This window comes from Artibeus jamaicensis, unplaced genomic scaffold, assembly GCF_021234435.1.
Source record: "Artibeus jamaicensis isolate MK-2021 breed Jamaican fruit bat unplaced genomic scaffold, CSHL_Jam_final scaffold_847, whole genome shotgun sequence".
Taxonomy (NCBI): domain Eukaryota; kingdom Metazoa; phylum Chordata; class Mammalia; order Chiroptera; family Phyllostomidae; genus Artibeus; species Artibeus jamaicensis.
In genome coordinates, this window is record NW_026522057.1 from 21,967,202 (window position 1) to 21,982,290 (window position 15,089).

At 55.2% G+C, this 15,089-nt stretch overlaps 1 protein-coding gene across 1 annotated transcript in view; it reads right to left on the bottom strand.

Annotated features, from left to right (window-relative positions):
- Positions 1-241: 241 nt before the first annotated feature.
- Positions 242-15,089, bottom strand: part of PADI1 (peptidyl arginine deiminase 1) — a 31,169-nt gene continuing 16,321 nt past the window's right edge. Inside the window, exons 7-16 of the mRNA XM_037154790.2 lie at positions 14,481-14,653; positions 14,224-14,327; positions 13,158-13,281; positions 12,657-12,761; positions 11,386-11,537; positions 7,498-7,642; positions 6,604-6,697; positions 5,413-5,492; positions 4,631-4,756; positions 242-2,265 (exon numbers count right to left, since the gene is read on the bottom strand). Of these exons, the coding sequence (XP_037010685.2) occupies positions 2,032-2,265; positions 4,631-4,756; positions 5,413-5,492; positions 6,604-6,697; positions 7,498-7,642; positions 11,386-11,537; positions 12,657-12,761; positions 13,158-13,281; positions 14,224-14,327; positions 14,481-14,653 (1,337 nt within the window). The 3' untranslated portion in view covers positions 242-2,031. The remainder of the gene's footprint in view (positions 2,266-4,630; positions 4,757-5,412; positions 5,493-6,603; positions 6,698-7,497; positions 7,643-11,385; positions 11,538-12,656; positions 12,762-13,157; positions 13,282-14,223; positions 14,328-14,480; positions 14,654-15,089) is intronic.

Below are 15,089 nucleotides of genomic sequence, written 5' to 3' on the forward strand. Positions count from 1 at the left end.
AAGGGGCAGGACCCACCCTCCCCTGATAGCCATCTCAGGCGCTCGCTGCAGGGCACTGGGCCTATGCCAGCCATGCCAATGAATCAGCCGCCTGCCTGGCCCTGCTCCTGGGGGCTCTCCCAGTTGGGCAGGAGCTGCTCAGGGCCAGCGGAAGTCGAGCCAAGGACCCGGTGGTATGGCAGGTGATGCTGTCTCCCCTCCTCCCCACAGCCCAACAAACAGGAGAGAAGGAGGCAGCCACTTGAAGAAATGCATGTTGACATTTATATTCATCGGAAAGGTGACCAGTCACCCAGAACATTGTCAGAGGGGACATCAGGGTCCCCCAACAGCCCCAGCAGCAATTCCAGCAATGCCAGCACTTCCTGCCACTTGAGAAGACTTGCGCCCCACCCTCCCCATCGCTCTGCGATGCCCCCTCCCCTCTCTGCCCTGTCCCTGGGGAGTCCCAACCCCAGCCGCACGCCCTCGGCCCCTGAAGATCTTCCTCCTCTTCTTGACTCAGTCTAGGTTTCCTCCTGATTATGACCACGAAGTGAGCAGCTAGACCAGGGGCTTGCAAGTGGGGTTCCACAGAGCCTTCTGGAAGGGGAGGATTCAGGTACACTGCCCTCGTCACCTTACACCAGAGCAGTTCCATTCTGATTGGTTTTCTAGGTTGGGTTTACATGTAAGCATCTGATTACTAAGTGTTCCAGCAGAGTGAAACAGCAGCCGGCTCAATCTGGTCTCTCCAGGGGCCACTGAAAACCCAGAAGGTGAAGGCCCCCACAAGCAGTGGGAGAAAGAGGACAGGCCTGCTCCCTGCTGCCCACACCTGTCTGAGGCAAGGGCCACCTCTCACCCTGCACTGGCCAAGCCTGCCTGCCCGTGCACATCCCGGTGACCTCCCCCGGGGCTGGACTACCAAACCCTGTGGCGGCTCTATCTTCCCTTCTCTGGGAAGGGACACAGGGCTGTCACGGGGGTTTGCTCACAGGTGAAACCCAAGCTATACTCCAGGTCTTGGGTTGCTGAGAGAGACCAGGTGAACCTTCCCCTCCCACCGCCTGCAGAAGGAAGGGGAATAATTACAGACTATTAAAGGAAATTAAACCTCACCTGCAGAGATAATAGCCCTCCACCCTCTTCTAACATCTGGGCCCCCACCCCCTGCCACATCTGGAACAGCCAGCTGCTTTCACATCCAGGGGACAGAATCCAAGGCCCAGGAGCCCTAAGATGCAGAAGCCAGGCCCCGGCCTCCTCTGCCATCCTGGCGTCCCTGCTCCTGCTGGGCCCTCCTTCCTTTGCTGTCCTCCCAGGCCTTGCTTCGGCTTTGTAGCCTCTTGGAGCTGGAAGTAGTCAGCGCTCGTAATTAAAGGCTTTCCAAACAGATAACAAGCACCCTTCTGAGGACAGAGTCGGGTATTAAAGGGATTTTGTGGCTTTTTTTCTTTTCAAAGCAGTCCCTCTGAAGCGGGGTTCCCCTGTCCTTATTTACCCATGTAAACGTGGCTGAGGGTTCTGGGAGTCCCAGCCTGGGGGTGCCCCGCAGGAGAAGGTAGCCAGGAGGGAAGAAGGAACCTCGGGGGGAGACCCCTTCCTGGTCTTACAGGAGCCACAGGTGGCTCTGGTATGAGGGATCCAGGGCCCTCACACAAGAGCCCAGGCTCCCTGGGTCCCATTCCTGGTGCCAACACAAAGGGCCTGCCAGGACACAGGGGGATCCATCCCAGGAGGCCACGCGTGACCATCCTTGAACATGCTAGAGCTGTTGATCTTCTGCAGAACTTCTGGGCATTGTGGACGGAGAGGAGGAGAGGAAAGAATGAGGCTGGACCTTCTTGGGCTGCATAGGCCACTCCAGAGGTGAGGCTGTGTGGTGTCCATCCCTGTGTCCCAGTGCCCACAGTGGCCAGCACGTTTTCAGGCACTTGGGGAGGTGCCCAAGCCTCCCCCAAGAGGATGGAGGCCAGGAAGAGGTTCCTTGCTCTCACTCTGGCGGGGTTCCCGACAGGTGGGCAGAGAGGACGCCAGTGGGGGACAGGCTCAGGGCACCATGTGCCACCACTTGAAGGAGAAGGGCTGCCTGCGCACATTGGTCCCGCAGTGGACCTCCCCGAGCAGCTTGTGGTAGGACAAGAAGTCGTCGATGAAGGTGCAGTGGAGGCCCAGCGGCTCCAGCAGGGCCCGCACCTTCTCCTCCAGGCAGCAGCGGCCGTGGATGATGGGCCCGAAGGGCTTGGGGATGCCCAGGTGCTTGCCCAGCACCACCATATTGACCTGTGGGACAGAGAAGGCAAGAGGGAGGAGGCCTGGCTGGCTGGGAACACTCTACACACAGGGGCTGCTTCTGGCCTGTGGCTCGGGTGGACCCATCCCCAGGGCCTGTCCCTCCCTGGCCCACATCCCTGGGCCACCAGGGCTGGGGCTGACTCAAGAACAAAGGTCTATGACAGCAAAGAAGAAATAGAGTCATGGTTGGAAGAGAGGGTTAACGGCTGGCAGGGCTATTCGTAACACACAGGGGACATTTATATGAATTAAAGACACTCTAACACTTTCTTCCATCTATCAGAAAGTTGTCCTAACAACTTGGTTAGAACGAGATTTTACCATCATCTGTCAGAAACCTGTACGACAAACACACACAGTCTACAAGGCCACAGTGTGACTGCCCTTGATGGGGCAGTGTGCTTGGCTTGCTCAGCTGTCCCCGGAAGCCTTAATAATCATCACCATTTATTGAGCAACTACTATGTGCCAGATGTATCACCACTGAACCTCGAGGCCTTCCTCTGAGGCTGTGATGTGGATGGGTTAGGTAGCATGATCAAGGTCACACAGTCAGAGAAAGCAGAGACTAAAACCTGGTTTGGGTCTGACTCACATCGAAATTCGTGCTCTTTATCCTCTGCCAGAATATGGCACTTTGGCAGCCTGGGGCTCAGGGGTTGAGACAAGGGACCAGGGGTTTTATTTCCAGTGGTATCTCTGCTTCCTTTTCTGGGGCTATGGCTCGGGGCCGTAGAGCCAGGGAGGGAAGTCTCCCCAGGGCAGGGCATGGAGGTTTCTCAGGGGAGAGCTCAGTCCGAGACTGAGAGTCAGAGGAGCTGCCCTGGGTGTTTAAGGGGACATTCTGGACCTGCTGTCTGGAGGGTAGTGCTGGGTCATCTCAGCGTGGTGGGCGGGCTGCCCGGGCCTCTATGACTTCTCCTAGCCCTAGCCCCTCACTCTCAATTCCACCCTGCAGAGCCATCTAGGCTGGGACCAGCATGAGGCTGGAGGGTCTTGGGGAGTCAGTCCCATGGCCTTGGCCCTGAACTACCCAGTTGCTCACCAATGGGCCAGAATACGTTGGGATACAATGGGGCAACAGAATATCTAAGGATAGGGAGAAGAGCCAGGAGCCTGGTGCAGGGCCAGGGCCAGGCCAGGTGGGTTTCCTCTTGGATGAGGACTCAGGAGACCGGAGACTGGCCCACTCGCTGGCCCACTCACTAGACCGCAGGTCTAGTCACCCGCTCTTCTCTGAGAACCTCAGTTCCCCACATCTGACAAATGAAGGGGTTAACTGAGCATTTCCTAAGGGCCCTTCCAGTGTGGACAATCTGGGATTCTTCAGCAGGGCCTGGACTGAAACTGGGAGGTTCCCACAGAGGGAGGTGGGTTGGGGAGCAGGCTTCCGGCAGGTATGACCAACACCACAGCCAGAGGAGGGGTGACCAAGGTCATGGGTTCCCATCAGGCCTTGCCAGCAACCCTCAGCCAGAGCTGGTCACCCCTTAGAACTTCACTGTCCAGTTATGGCAGCCACTAGCCACATGTGACTGTTAAAATTAAAGAGAAGTAAAAATTCTGTTGTTCAGCCACACCAGCCACGTTGCAAGTGTTCAGCAGCCACATGTGGCTCAGGGGCTCCCGTATCATATTGTGCAAACAGAATATTTCTGTCACCCCAGAAAGTTCCAACAGCACTGCCACAGAAGAGTGGTTCTCGATGAGGGGCGATTTTGCCCCTGGCTGTGACAACGAGGCAGGAGCTACTGGCATCTAGTGGGTAGGGGACAGGGATCCCTACATCCTTTCCTGAGGGAATAATGGGCGACTTGGCCAGGACCATGCCAAGACCATCGCTCAGGCCCCTCCCAGGGGCCATGCCAGAGAGCTCACAATCTGCTCATCAGCTTGTCAGCTGCCTGGGTTAATGACAGCCACAGAGGTGGCCACCGCCTGCCCCACCTGCCCAACTCAGGAGCCCCAGAAACGAAAGCCTGAAACATCTGGAACAAACCACACTTCCCTTTCCATTTGGGAGGAAACAATGCCCTTAGCCATGCGGGCTGCCCTGTGCACTGCGGGTGTTTAGCAGCATCCCTGCACTCCACCCAATGCATGCTGGGAGCACTCCCCTCGTGGTAGCAATCCAGATGCCCTGGGGGACAAGATGGCCCAACATTAAGAACCACTGATGGCCTGTATTTGCACAGAAAGCCCACAAACACTGAGGGGGTGTGTGGGCCACCCTAGCCTCTGTGCCTCTGTCCTCGCACACTGTACAGGGAGTACTTCTTCTCTGGACGCCCAGCTGACTCCCCACCAGGACCCTGTGAGGCCCGTGAACTGGAAAGAACGCCCATGCCCTCACCATGTTGGGGAAAAAGGCTTCTGCGTAGGAGCCCTGCCGGTAGAAGAGCTGGGGGACGTCCACGATGTCCCGCTCCGTCAGGCCCAGCTCCCGCTTCAGCACCTCCCGGTTCCAGTCGATGCAGCTCTGGGGGGAGTGAGTGAGGACCTGAGGCTTGCTGAGTGCCCACTGTGCGCAGCCTCTATGCCCTTTAGCTCCTTTGATCTTTGTGCCACTGCTACCCCCACACGAGGAAACTGAGGCTCAAGTGACCTGCCTGAGGGCACAGAGCTGGGAAGTGGTGGAGCTGGGGTTTGGACCTGCATTCTGGCTCCACAGGTCTGTGCCACTACACCCCACTGTCCCAGCCACAGCGCAGCCTAGGCTCCAGCCCATCTCGGCAGTTCAGGAGAGAGTGCGGAGGAGCAAGCAGCTTCCTTCCTTCTGCTGAGCAGGGAGCCACCTGCACCAGGCATGTGACAGGCATTAGCTCCGCCCCTTCCTGAGACCCCAGTCCACCCATTCTCTTCCCCAGATCTTCTTGACTCCCCCCAACCCCAACCCCCCAAGCAGGGCTCCATCTCTCTCACCTCACCAGGCTTCTCCAGGAAAGGCAGGGCAAGAGCCCCCCATCACATTGGCTTGGCTCTGTCTCTTCCATCAGACTGCGGGGAACCCACCCACAGGTCTTAGCAGCCCCCAGTACAGTCAAAGGCTCAGGGCTGAACCCCTCACACCCACCCCAGCTATTCTCCCTGGAGGGTGGGGGACCCCCAAGAGCAGGCAGCAGGCCTGTGCCTTACCTGTACATGGAGACTGTCTCTCTGGAGGCGTCTGTCTGCCAGCATTTCGTTAATGCTTCTCTTCACCTGGTGCTCTACCCCTGCAAGAGAAAGAGACAAGACAGTACCTGGCTCAGGGAGAACTGGCTGGGGCCAAGTCGGGCCTGGGGCTACATAATCTGGGCCAGGATTTCCCCACACCTCAGTGCGAGGGTCTGAAGCAAGAATACAGAAAGCTGGAGATGAGAAACCCTGATGGGACCAGGCTCTGGCTGCAGGTAAATCCTGGGAATGGATTACAGACCCCTTGGGAAGGGACTGGGCACAGGACCTATTAATTTCAGTACAGCTACCATTACTGGACACCCACCTTGCTCCAGGCCCCCCGCTAAACTTATTATTAACCTTTAAGCCAATGCCGGGCAGGGTTAATTATCACCCCCAATTCAGAGAAGAAGAAACTGAGGCCCCAAGAAGTTCAGAACCCACCTGTCAGTCATGCCACAACCAGCAAATGGCAAGACCAGCATTTGAACCCAGGTCTATCCAGGCCACAGGCTACCCCACATCCCTTACAGTGCTCATTCCTCAGGTGAGAGCACTGAGGTCTATGGTGGGGGGAGGGGAAGGTGCTCAAAGGGGCCAACCAGGCCCTGGGAGGGTCTGTCAGATCCTACAGGAGGGACCACAGAGGGGCCCTGACCACCCATCTGGCTTCTGGGCCCTCTTCTCCTGAGTCCCTAGCCCCACTGCCCCCTCCCCATAGCCCCGGGGAAAGCCATTTCTCTCTGTATCTCAGTCTCTTCCGTTGTGAAGAGGGACAAGGAGAGGGGTATGGGAGATTCAAAGGGGCCAGAACAGAAAGTGCCGGACACAGACTGGCACGTGGGCGTGCTCACTGCTTCCTGTTTTTCCCTCTCCTGGGGTGTGGCCAGGAACCGCCCACCTGATGGAGGAGGTCACTCCCTTACATGTGCCTGGGGCAGATCACCATTCTCTGGTCACTCCTTCCCTGGCCCAAGGAAGGAAGAGCCCTCATCCTTAGCCCCCATGTTGGGGAGTTGGGAGAATGTGTGACTTTGGGCTCTGAGCTCAGAGATCTGCCGACCCAGGGCCTATGAACGGGGAACAGTCAGGAAGGGCATCAGCGGTAAGCAGGGCTGGCAATGAAAGGGCAGCGTCCCCAAAGGGGCCTGGGTCACCGGTGCTCACCGTCAAACTGGGCTGCCTCCCCATGGCCCTCCTCTTTCTTCTCTTGGAACAGTTTAAGGCAAACCCTGGGGCTCGCCAGGAGCAGCCGGAAACCCTGGCACAGAGGGAGGGAGAGTAGCTCAGTGCACGGGTTCCCCCTAAATGCAAGAGACCCCAAACTCAGGAGAGGCTGCAGTTCAGGGACCAGACCACACATGGGGTGCCCCTCTGCACGTCATACTTGCCCACCAGCCACAGAGAACTACCAGCACCAAGCCCCCCCGCCCAGCTCTCCACGCTGGTCCACGCCTCCAGGCCTTTGTCCATGGCCCCCTCCATGCCTGGAGGCCCGTCCCCACTTCACTCCCCTGGAACTCAGCCTCTCTCCAGGCTGCTTGCTGCCTGGGGGCTGTGCCTTCCCTGCCCACACCGCAAGGCAGTGGAGCTGCATGGGTGAAATATCGGCCCAGAGTCCTTGGTTTCAATCTTAACCCTACCAGTTAATTGCCTTTCTGAGCCTGGTTTTCTTCCTCACCTGCAAAGGTGGGCAATGGTAATAGTACCCACCTCATGTGGATTGAATACATTAAAGCATGTACACATAGTAGGTGCTCAGTAAATGTTACTAATCATTATCAGTGACATTTCACCAGGGTCTTGGTCGGAATCAGAGGTGTGGATCAGAGGAAACACCCAGTAAGTGTGAGAGTGAGTGAACAAGTACCCTCCTGACCTGAGCCCTGACTGACCTCCTCCAAGAAGCCCTCCAAGATGAATGCACACGGCCCCCAAGGGCGCTCTGACTCTGAGCTCACTGTGGATACAGATATTGAGTTGGTTCCAAGCAGCTTTGCCCTGTTTCATCTCATCGGGTCAGGCAAGGGCAGAGGTGGCTCAGGCAGGAGGGGGGCACACCTTTTGGTCGGAGGTGGGTACAAAGCTCAGGAACTCATCCACGTGCCCCACAGAGAGCCAGTCCGAGTAGAGCTCCACAGGCGCCTGGACCTGCTGTGCCTTCAGGAAGTCACACACCACCTTGGCCATTCGCCGCCCACCTGACCTGCCAGGGGAGGGAGAGAGCGGCTGTCACTCATGGTGACCTGTGGGCATCCCCATGGGGCCCCGAAGTCTTTCACGCTGCAGTTTTTGAAGATGTAGTGCCTCCGAAGGTGTAGAGTCTGCGCTTTGACAAGCATCTTAGCTGATTCGTGTGCAAGAGAACCACTGCCCTGTTCAGTCTGTGGTTCTTGATATGAAGTCAGAGCAAGTTCAAACCACCCTTTGTTAGCAGAGACGGAGGAGGAGGGAGGGGCTGAGGTGGCCTAGAACAGGGTCCAGGGGACAGGGGAGCAGGTGCTAGAGTCCCAGAGCTGTGAGGAAGGAGACATTGCCCAAAGCCATCTGTGCATGCAGGGACTCTGGTATGGCCCCAGGCAAAGGCTGTGTTCCTATGTCACAGAGGAGGAGGCTGAGGACTGGAAGGTTCAAGGGTTCGACTTGTCCCAAATCAAAACAATAGATTATACTTGGGCACTTTCTAACTTTCCTTGGCACACAGGACCATGTGCAAACACATGCATAGAGGTGTTTTTCAATATGTTTTACCCCCCAAAAAAAAAGGAATCACATTCCCTGCCCTCCCTTGTCACTTTAAGGACATGTGGGTGAACTCCCCACCCCGCATCCAATCTGGCGGGTCTACCTTAAACAGAACACAGTCCAGCCTCTCCCAGGCTCCTCCTCTGCCAGCACCTGGCCGAAGGCACCTCCCTCACCTAAATCATCCTGGTGGCTTGTCCCTTTCCCCGTTCTCTCTGCATTCACCCTGGTTTCTCTGCAGTCTAACCAGAGGAAGGCTTTTAAATATGTCAGATCACATCCCTCCTATGGACAAAGCTCTCACTTCACTCCCATCACACTAACTGTAAAATGCAAAGTCTTCACGAGGACCTGCATGGCTCCACCAAACCCAACGACCACCCCCCACCCCCACCACTCTCCTCTTTCTTCACTCAGTTCCAGCCTTGCAGGCCTCCCGCTATCCTTCAAACATACCAGGTACATTTCTGCCTCAGGGCCTTTGCACATGCTGTTCCTGTAACTAAGAGTGGCTATGCGTGCCCCCATGGCTCATTCCCTCACTTGTTCTCAAGTTTAACTCAACGTCACCTTCTTCCACTATGAAGTGTCTGAAGTTGCAACAATTCTTCAACCCCCTCACCAGCTTTATTTTGGTCTACACCATATGGTACCATTTGGCACACCTGATATTTTGTTTATTGTCTGGCATCTCACTAGGATGCAAGCTCCAAGATGTCTGGGGTTTTTGTCTATATCCACTCAGTACCTCTTACATAATAGATGCTCAAAAAACATTAGTGGATGATATTAATTCTTTGGAAGAGCTATGTGAGAGGCCACAGTCTATGTAATGCAAATATGTCATAGACAAAGACTAGAAGGAAGACCCAACAAGCAGAGACACATGGCGATACTGCTCTGGTTTGGGGACTGGGATAGTAGAAAATAATTTTCTGTATTACTGTTATTTTAACACAGTGCCAGCAATTTTTAAAGATTTCTTAAAACCCAGTGAGATGGTGGAAGAGAGTTAGACTTTAGAAATTGTTTAGGAGCAGAAAGTGGCAGGAATCAGAGACGAACGAGGTTGAGGAGGGGCAGGGTGCCTCTGGATGCTCTGAAACCCTCTCTCCGAGGCTCCAAGACCGACCAGCCAACTTCGATCCTGTGAGGCCATCAACCCTCTTCTCTGCATTACATAAAAGCCACCACCAGGAGGCAGAGCTGCACAAAGGTCGTTTTAAATGTGAGCACGGAGCTAGGAGAACCCACGATGCAGAGGGTGAACGGGGCATTCGCTGAGAGCACCGGTGCTGCCTGAGGCTCCTCACACTATCCACTGTAATTTTTGTGATAATCTATGATATACACACACATAACAGGCTCCAGCCATGATCTGAACCCTGCCCTGCCAAGCTCTCGGACCTCATCCCCCAAACCACTCCTTGCTCATTCTGTCCAGACCCACAGGCCTCCCTGCTGTGCTCTGTCTCCTGCCTCAGGGCCTTTGCACTGGCTGTTTCCACTCCCTTACACATTCTCCCCCTACATCTGTAACCCTTTCATTTTCTTCAGGGCTTTGTTTGAATGTCAACTTCTCACTAAGGCTTTCTTTACCTAACATGCTAGACTATTTCCCTACTTATTACGTTCTCTCACCATCCGTCCCTCCCTGCTGGAATGTATGGGGATTATCTATTTTGTTCCCTGCTGAGGACAGAGCCCAAGACAGGAACGCAGGACAGAAGCCTGGTGTTACATTTTAGTTTGGGGCCCAAAGAGGAGACCTGGATTCCGATGGTACCTCTGCTGGAGCGGGGGCACAGCTGCCCTGGAGACCCCACACCACCCTAGCTGGGGTCCTCACTCTGAGTCCGAGAGCCTCCAGACATGTGTTTCAGCCCCAGCACTGGGTCCCTGACCTGACCTGTCAGAAGTCTCAATGACTGTTTATCAAAGTGGTAAACGAACACATAAGTGAGCACATTCACTCCACTTGTCTGAGCCCCAACTTCCTCCTCTGTAAAATGGGATAACAATCCGCCCAACCTCATGGGGGTGTTGTCAGAATTTAATGAGGAAACCTGGGTAAAGTGTTATGTTCATAGTAGGTAAGTGATCAGTAATTTTCATCCAGTGAGTTCCAACCTCCTTCCAAGCAGACCCACTGCTGTGGGGGCAGCTAGACAATGCCTAAGTATTCAGACATGGTTAACAGGAATCCTTTATGCCTAGTAATGCCAGTAACATAGTTGGGACCGGGACTTTTAATAGGCCTGTTTTACAGTTGAGGGAACTGAGGCATGGAGCATTAAAAAATAACTAATTAGCCCTGGCTGGTGCAGCTCAGTGGATTGAGCGCGGGCCTGCAAACCACACGATTGTGGTTCGATTCCCAGTCAGGGCACATGCCTGGGTTGTGGGCCAGTTCCCAGCAGGGGACTCACAAGAGGCAACCACACATTGATATTTCTCTCTTTCTCTCCTTCCCTTCCTCTCTAAAGATAAATAAATAAAATCTTTAAAAAAAAAAACTAATTAATTGAATCATGTACCCCAGGTACCTTCAACAGTGCCTAGCACGTAGTAAGCATGCACTAAATAGTTTTAATGAATTAATCAAGTACCTACTATGTGCCAGGCACTCCAGTAAACACCAGTTATTTGATGCACCCAAAAATCACATCACTAGTAAGTGGCAGAAGACACCGGACTTGAACCGAGGTCCATCTGATCCCAAAGCCTGTGCCTCTTCTTTCAGGTTCCTCCCCGAACTAGAATGATCACCTGAAGGCCCTGAGGCCCTTCTGCCTTGGTGTCCTAACCAGCCGCCCACTCACCTGCGGCCCATGTGGACGCCTGGCCCTTTCAAGCTTTGCTAGGAGAGCAGCTGTGTGGGTCTCCAGCAGGGAGAGGGTAACAGAGCTATCTCCTCCCCCACTCTTCTGATTTTTCAAGAGGCTGGAGATTTGGCTTTTTATGGGGGGCCTCCTCATATGCACAAATACATATTTAAATTAAGCTCACAGAATACTAGGCAAGCCAAAAGACCATGAATAGCAGTTTCCCCTAAGATTCTGTGACCTTCCAAATCGACAACTCTAGGATTCCACACAGGACGCTAAGCCAATTCTCAGACTAGAGCATCGTGAGGGAGAGGCAGGGTGGATGCTGCAGTGGGCGCCCTGTGCCCTCTGCCACCCTCCCGCCCTGGCCTCTCACTTGGGGAAGCTGCTGCCAATGAGGATCCGGCCCAGGGGGTACTCCTTGCCGCCCACCGTCACCGGTGGGCTGACGTCCAGGTTGCCGAAGGAGTCAAGGCCGGAGGCGCCAGCGAGCAGGATTTCCTTGGTTACGTATCCAAAATCGGGACCCTAGGGGAGGACCAGCAAGACCCCGCCCCCCAGAAGGAGGGGTCAATTAGAATTGGAAGAGAGAAAAACAACTTCTGTCCACCTTTCACAGACCCCCCCCAACAGCAGAACAGTAACAAGAAAACCCCCAAGTGTTTGGGAAGTAGGCAACACCCTTCGGAAAAACCCACGGGTCACAGACAAGATCAAAGTGGAAATTAGACAATACTTTGAACTGAGAGGCAGTGAAAATGCAACACAGTAAAACTCTTGCACAGGACTAGTGGGGCTGTTCTCGCAGGGATTGCTTAGCTCTCAACACATATATTAGGAGAGAAAACACTGAAAACCTTAGCTTTCGTTTCCAGCTAGCAAAAAAAAAAAACCTATAAATCAAACCCAAAGAAAGTGGAAGACAGGAAATGATAAACGGGGGGAATTAATGAAAAATGCCCCGGCCAGGTCACCCCTTGAGGCTCAGCCTGCAGGGCTCATTGTCCCTTCACTGGGGTTGTCTGGGCGGTGGGAGCATGGGGGTTGGTAGCAGGCAGAGACCCCGAGCTTTAGGGAGCTTTAGGACGGTCAAGTGTAGCTCAGCAGATAAGCGCAGGGACTATGCAGGCAGCCTCCACTAACGAGCTGTGGCCTTGGGCAAGTAACTTAAGGTCTCTGAGCCTCAGTAAAGAGGGACTTTAGCTGTGCTTCATGGATTAAATGAGTAACCTTGTATAGCTGGGGCAGTGCCTGAAACTCAGTACACAGTAGTGAGAGCTGCAGTAGTGTGAGGAAAAAGCGCATGCCCAGCACACAGTAGGTGTTCAGAAAACCTTTGTTATCCTGGCTCACAAAAGCAAGAGCCTTGGTTTTAGCAAGACCTCCCCAGGGCTGATCCCTCTGTCAAGCCCCCTGGGGCGGGGAGAAAGTCCCCCAAAGTAGACTTTGCTAGCCAGCCCCTCCCAGAACATGGGGAGATTTACATGTCATTTGCATATTTGCCCAAACCTCCCACTGACACCCCATTTGCCACAGCCCACCACCTATGTTCATTTGCCCCCTAAAGGACGGGGACCAGGCAAAACCGACTGGGGTCTTATAGGAGAAGCCACCCAAGGCTTTCCCACTCTGCCCTCAGCCACATACCAAGATCTTCTTATAGAAGTCCTTCAGCCCTCTGTCTCGGGGGGAGTCGAAGACCACTGGGAAGGACTTGTGAGGCGCCTCCACATAGCCAAATTCTATCTCGTCCTGGGAAGGGAGACAAAAAGACAGGGGTGTCCTCCTCGGTGTGGATTTTCAGGACGAGGTGACCCCAGGCCTGGGGCAGGGCGGGCGCAGCAGATTTTCCCCAGGATCTAGAGGCTTCGGGGCACTGAGGTATCTTGGGACCCCGGCCAGGGAAGTACTCTGGGACCAGGGCATTTGGAGAGCAGCAGAAGAGACTGCAGTGATGCAGGCAGCAGGAGTGTCCCCTAACCTGACACGCCCCCACCCTGAGTCCTGGAGCCCAAATGGCCTGGCTTCCCTATAGGTGCTTAGGAACCTGTGCAGGCCCCTTTTCCGAAGCCAGGTGAGGGACGGGGCTCAGGCCTTCTGGGCCGCCCTGGGCCGCCACACTCGCCCAGCATCTGCTCCAGCACCCACCTGTATCCAGCGGTCATTTTGATTTTCATTCCAAGGGCAGGTGATCATCTTGCAGTTGGCTTTCAACACCAGGTCAGACAAGTCCCTCAGAAATTTCTCATTCGAACTGTGAGGGTCTCTCACGCTGCAAAACCCAGGGAGCGGGGAGGGTGAGCATGGCCTCTGACCACGGGGCCAGGAGGCAGGGGATGGATGGGGTAGCCTTGACCTAGTCTGTGCTGGGCTGGGTGACCCCGGGAGGTGGGGGTTCAAACACAGTCCATGTCTTAGAGAGGCTCACAGGCTATGACAGAGCCAGATAATGTCCCCGGATCACATCAGGTGGTAGGTGCAAGGCGGGGGGCAAGCCAGAGGTAGGGCATTGAAGCCACCAGACACAGCCATGGAGGAAGTGACAGGACTGGGCCTCACTGGTTAAGGCAGAAGTCGCCCTTCTAGTCCTGTTCCACCCGACTGACCTAAACAAAGGAGTCAGCGTGGCACAGGGCAAGAAAGAGTTCTCTCTTGAACACCGGCACAGAGCGGGACCCGGGGAAGCACAGCAAACCTGGTCGGCCACACCCTTTCCTGCCTTTTGCCCTGTGTCCCCAGCCAGCTGCGACCCTTTCCCCTGATCTGACCTCTGATGCAGAGGCCTGGAGCGGCCTGGCCAGTCGAGGCTCACTAGCTGTCAAGGGGCCTGACAGTGATTCTGGGAGATGGCAGAAGGCCCGGGGACCTGGGGTGGGCCAGGGCTCTCAGGGGACACGAAGTCTGGGTTCCCGTGTTCTTCTGCAGACCCAGAAGCACACCCACATCAGGGCAAGGCCAGGGCTCCCGCAGCCACCGGAAGCCTGAACAAGGCCTGGGCTCATTGCCTCGACTGAACCCAAAATGTTCCGGGCCTGCTGCAGGCAGGATAGGGCAGGGAATAGAGGGTGAGTCGGAGACCTCAGCTGCCCGGAGCAAGTGGGGCCTCAGTGAACCCACCCAGTCTGAGTGAGGGGTCACCCACAGACCAGCATTCTGGTCCCATCTTTGTGATTCCAGAGATGGTAGGGGAGCTGTATGAGGGGCAAGGCCTTACCTGCACACATACAGCTCCAGGGGCAGCTGGGTGTTGGGGGTCATGATCCAGGGGGCCACGCGGAAGACCACAGTGTCTGTGAAGATGAGTACCTCGAGCAGGGTCTGGGGGGAGGGGGAAAGAGGACTCAGTGGGCCCTGCAGGGATCCCCATCAGACCTCAAGATCCCCCCGCCCCCAGCAGGCCCAGTCCTGGGACCTCCAAACTGGTCCTCCAAGCCCTGAAGCCCCTACCCCAGACCCCAGCGCTGCACGTACCGCCTTGTCCACCAAATTGATGCTGAGAGAGACCAGCCCCGAGAAATCAGCGTCGGGGAAGGCGAGCCCCTCCACGTAGAAGCTGATCTTGCGCTCCCCTGGCTGCCGCTCGACTTCGTAGAACAGATGCTGGGGGCCCAGCACCTGCTTGTAGTTTGAGAGGGAATTCCCACCTAAGGGAACCGGAGTGAGCACTGGGGGGTGTGGGGCTGTGAGGGCCGGAGGGGAGGAGCCAGGGGCAGAGCCTCCTCTGCCCTAGACGTGCGTAGGCTCCTCTCCGGCTCTGACACACACAAGCTGTGTGACCTTGGCTCAGCGACTCGGCCTCTCTGAGCCCCAGTTCCCCATCTGTAAAACAGGCTAACATTGTATTTCTCAGGAGGTCAGTATGAGCTTTAAACCAGGGAAGGAGATAAAAGCAGCTGGTACGAAAGGTGAAAACAATGAAAATGCCCATCAGCAGACAAATGGATAGACAAATTGTAACAACACCATGCAGTGGACTATTATTCACCCAGAAAAAGGAATGAAGAGCTCATAGATGCTACACGGAAGACCCTGGAAATATTACGCTAAGTGACAGAAGCCAGACATAAAAGGCCATGTATT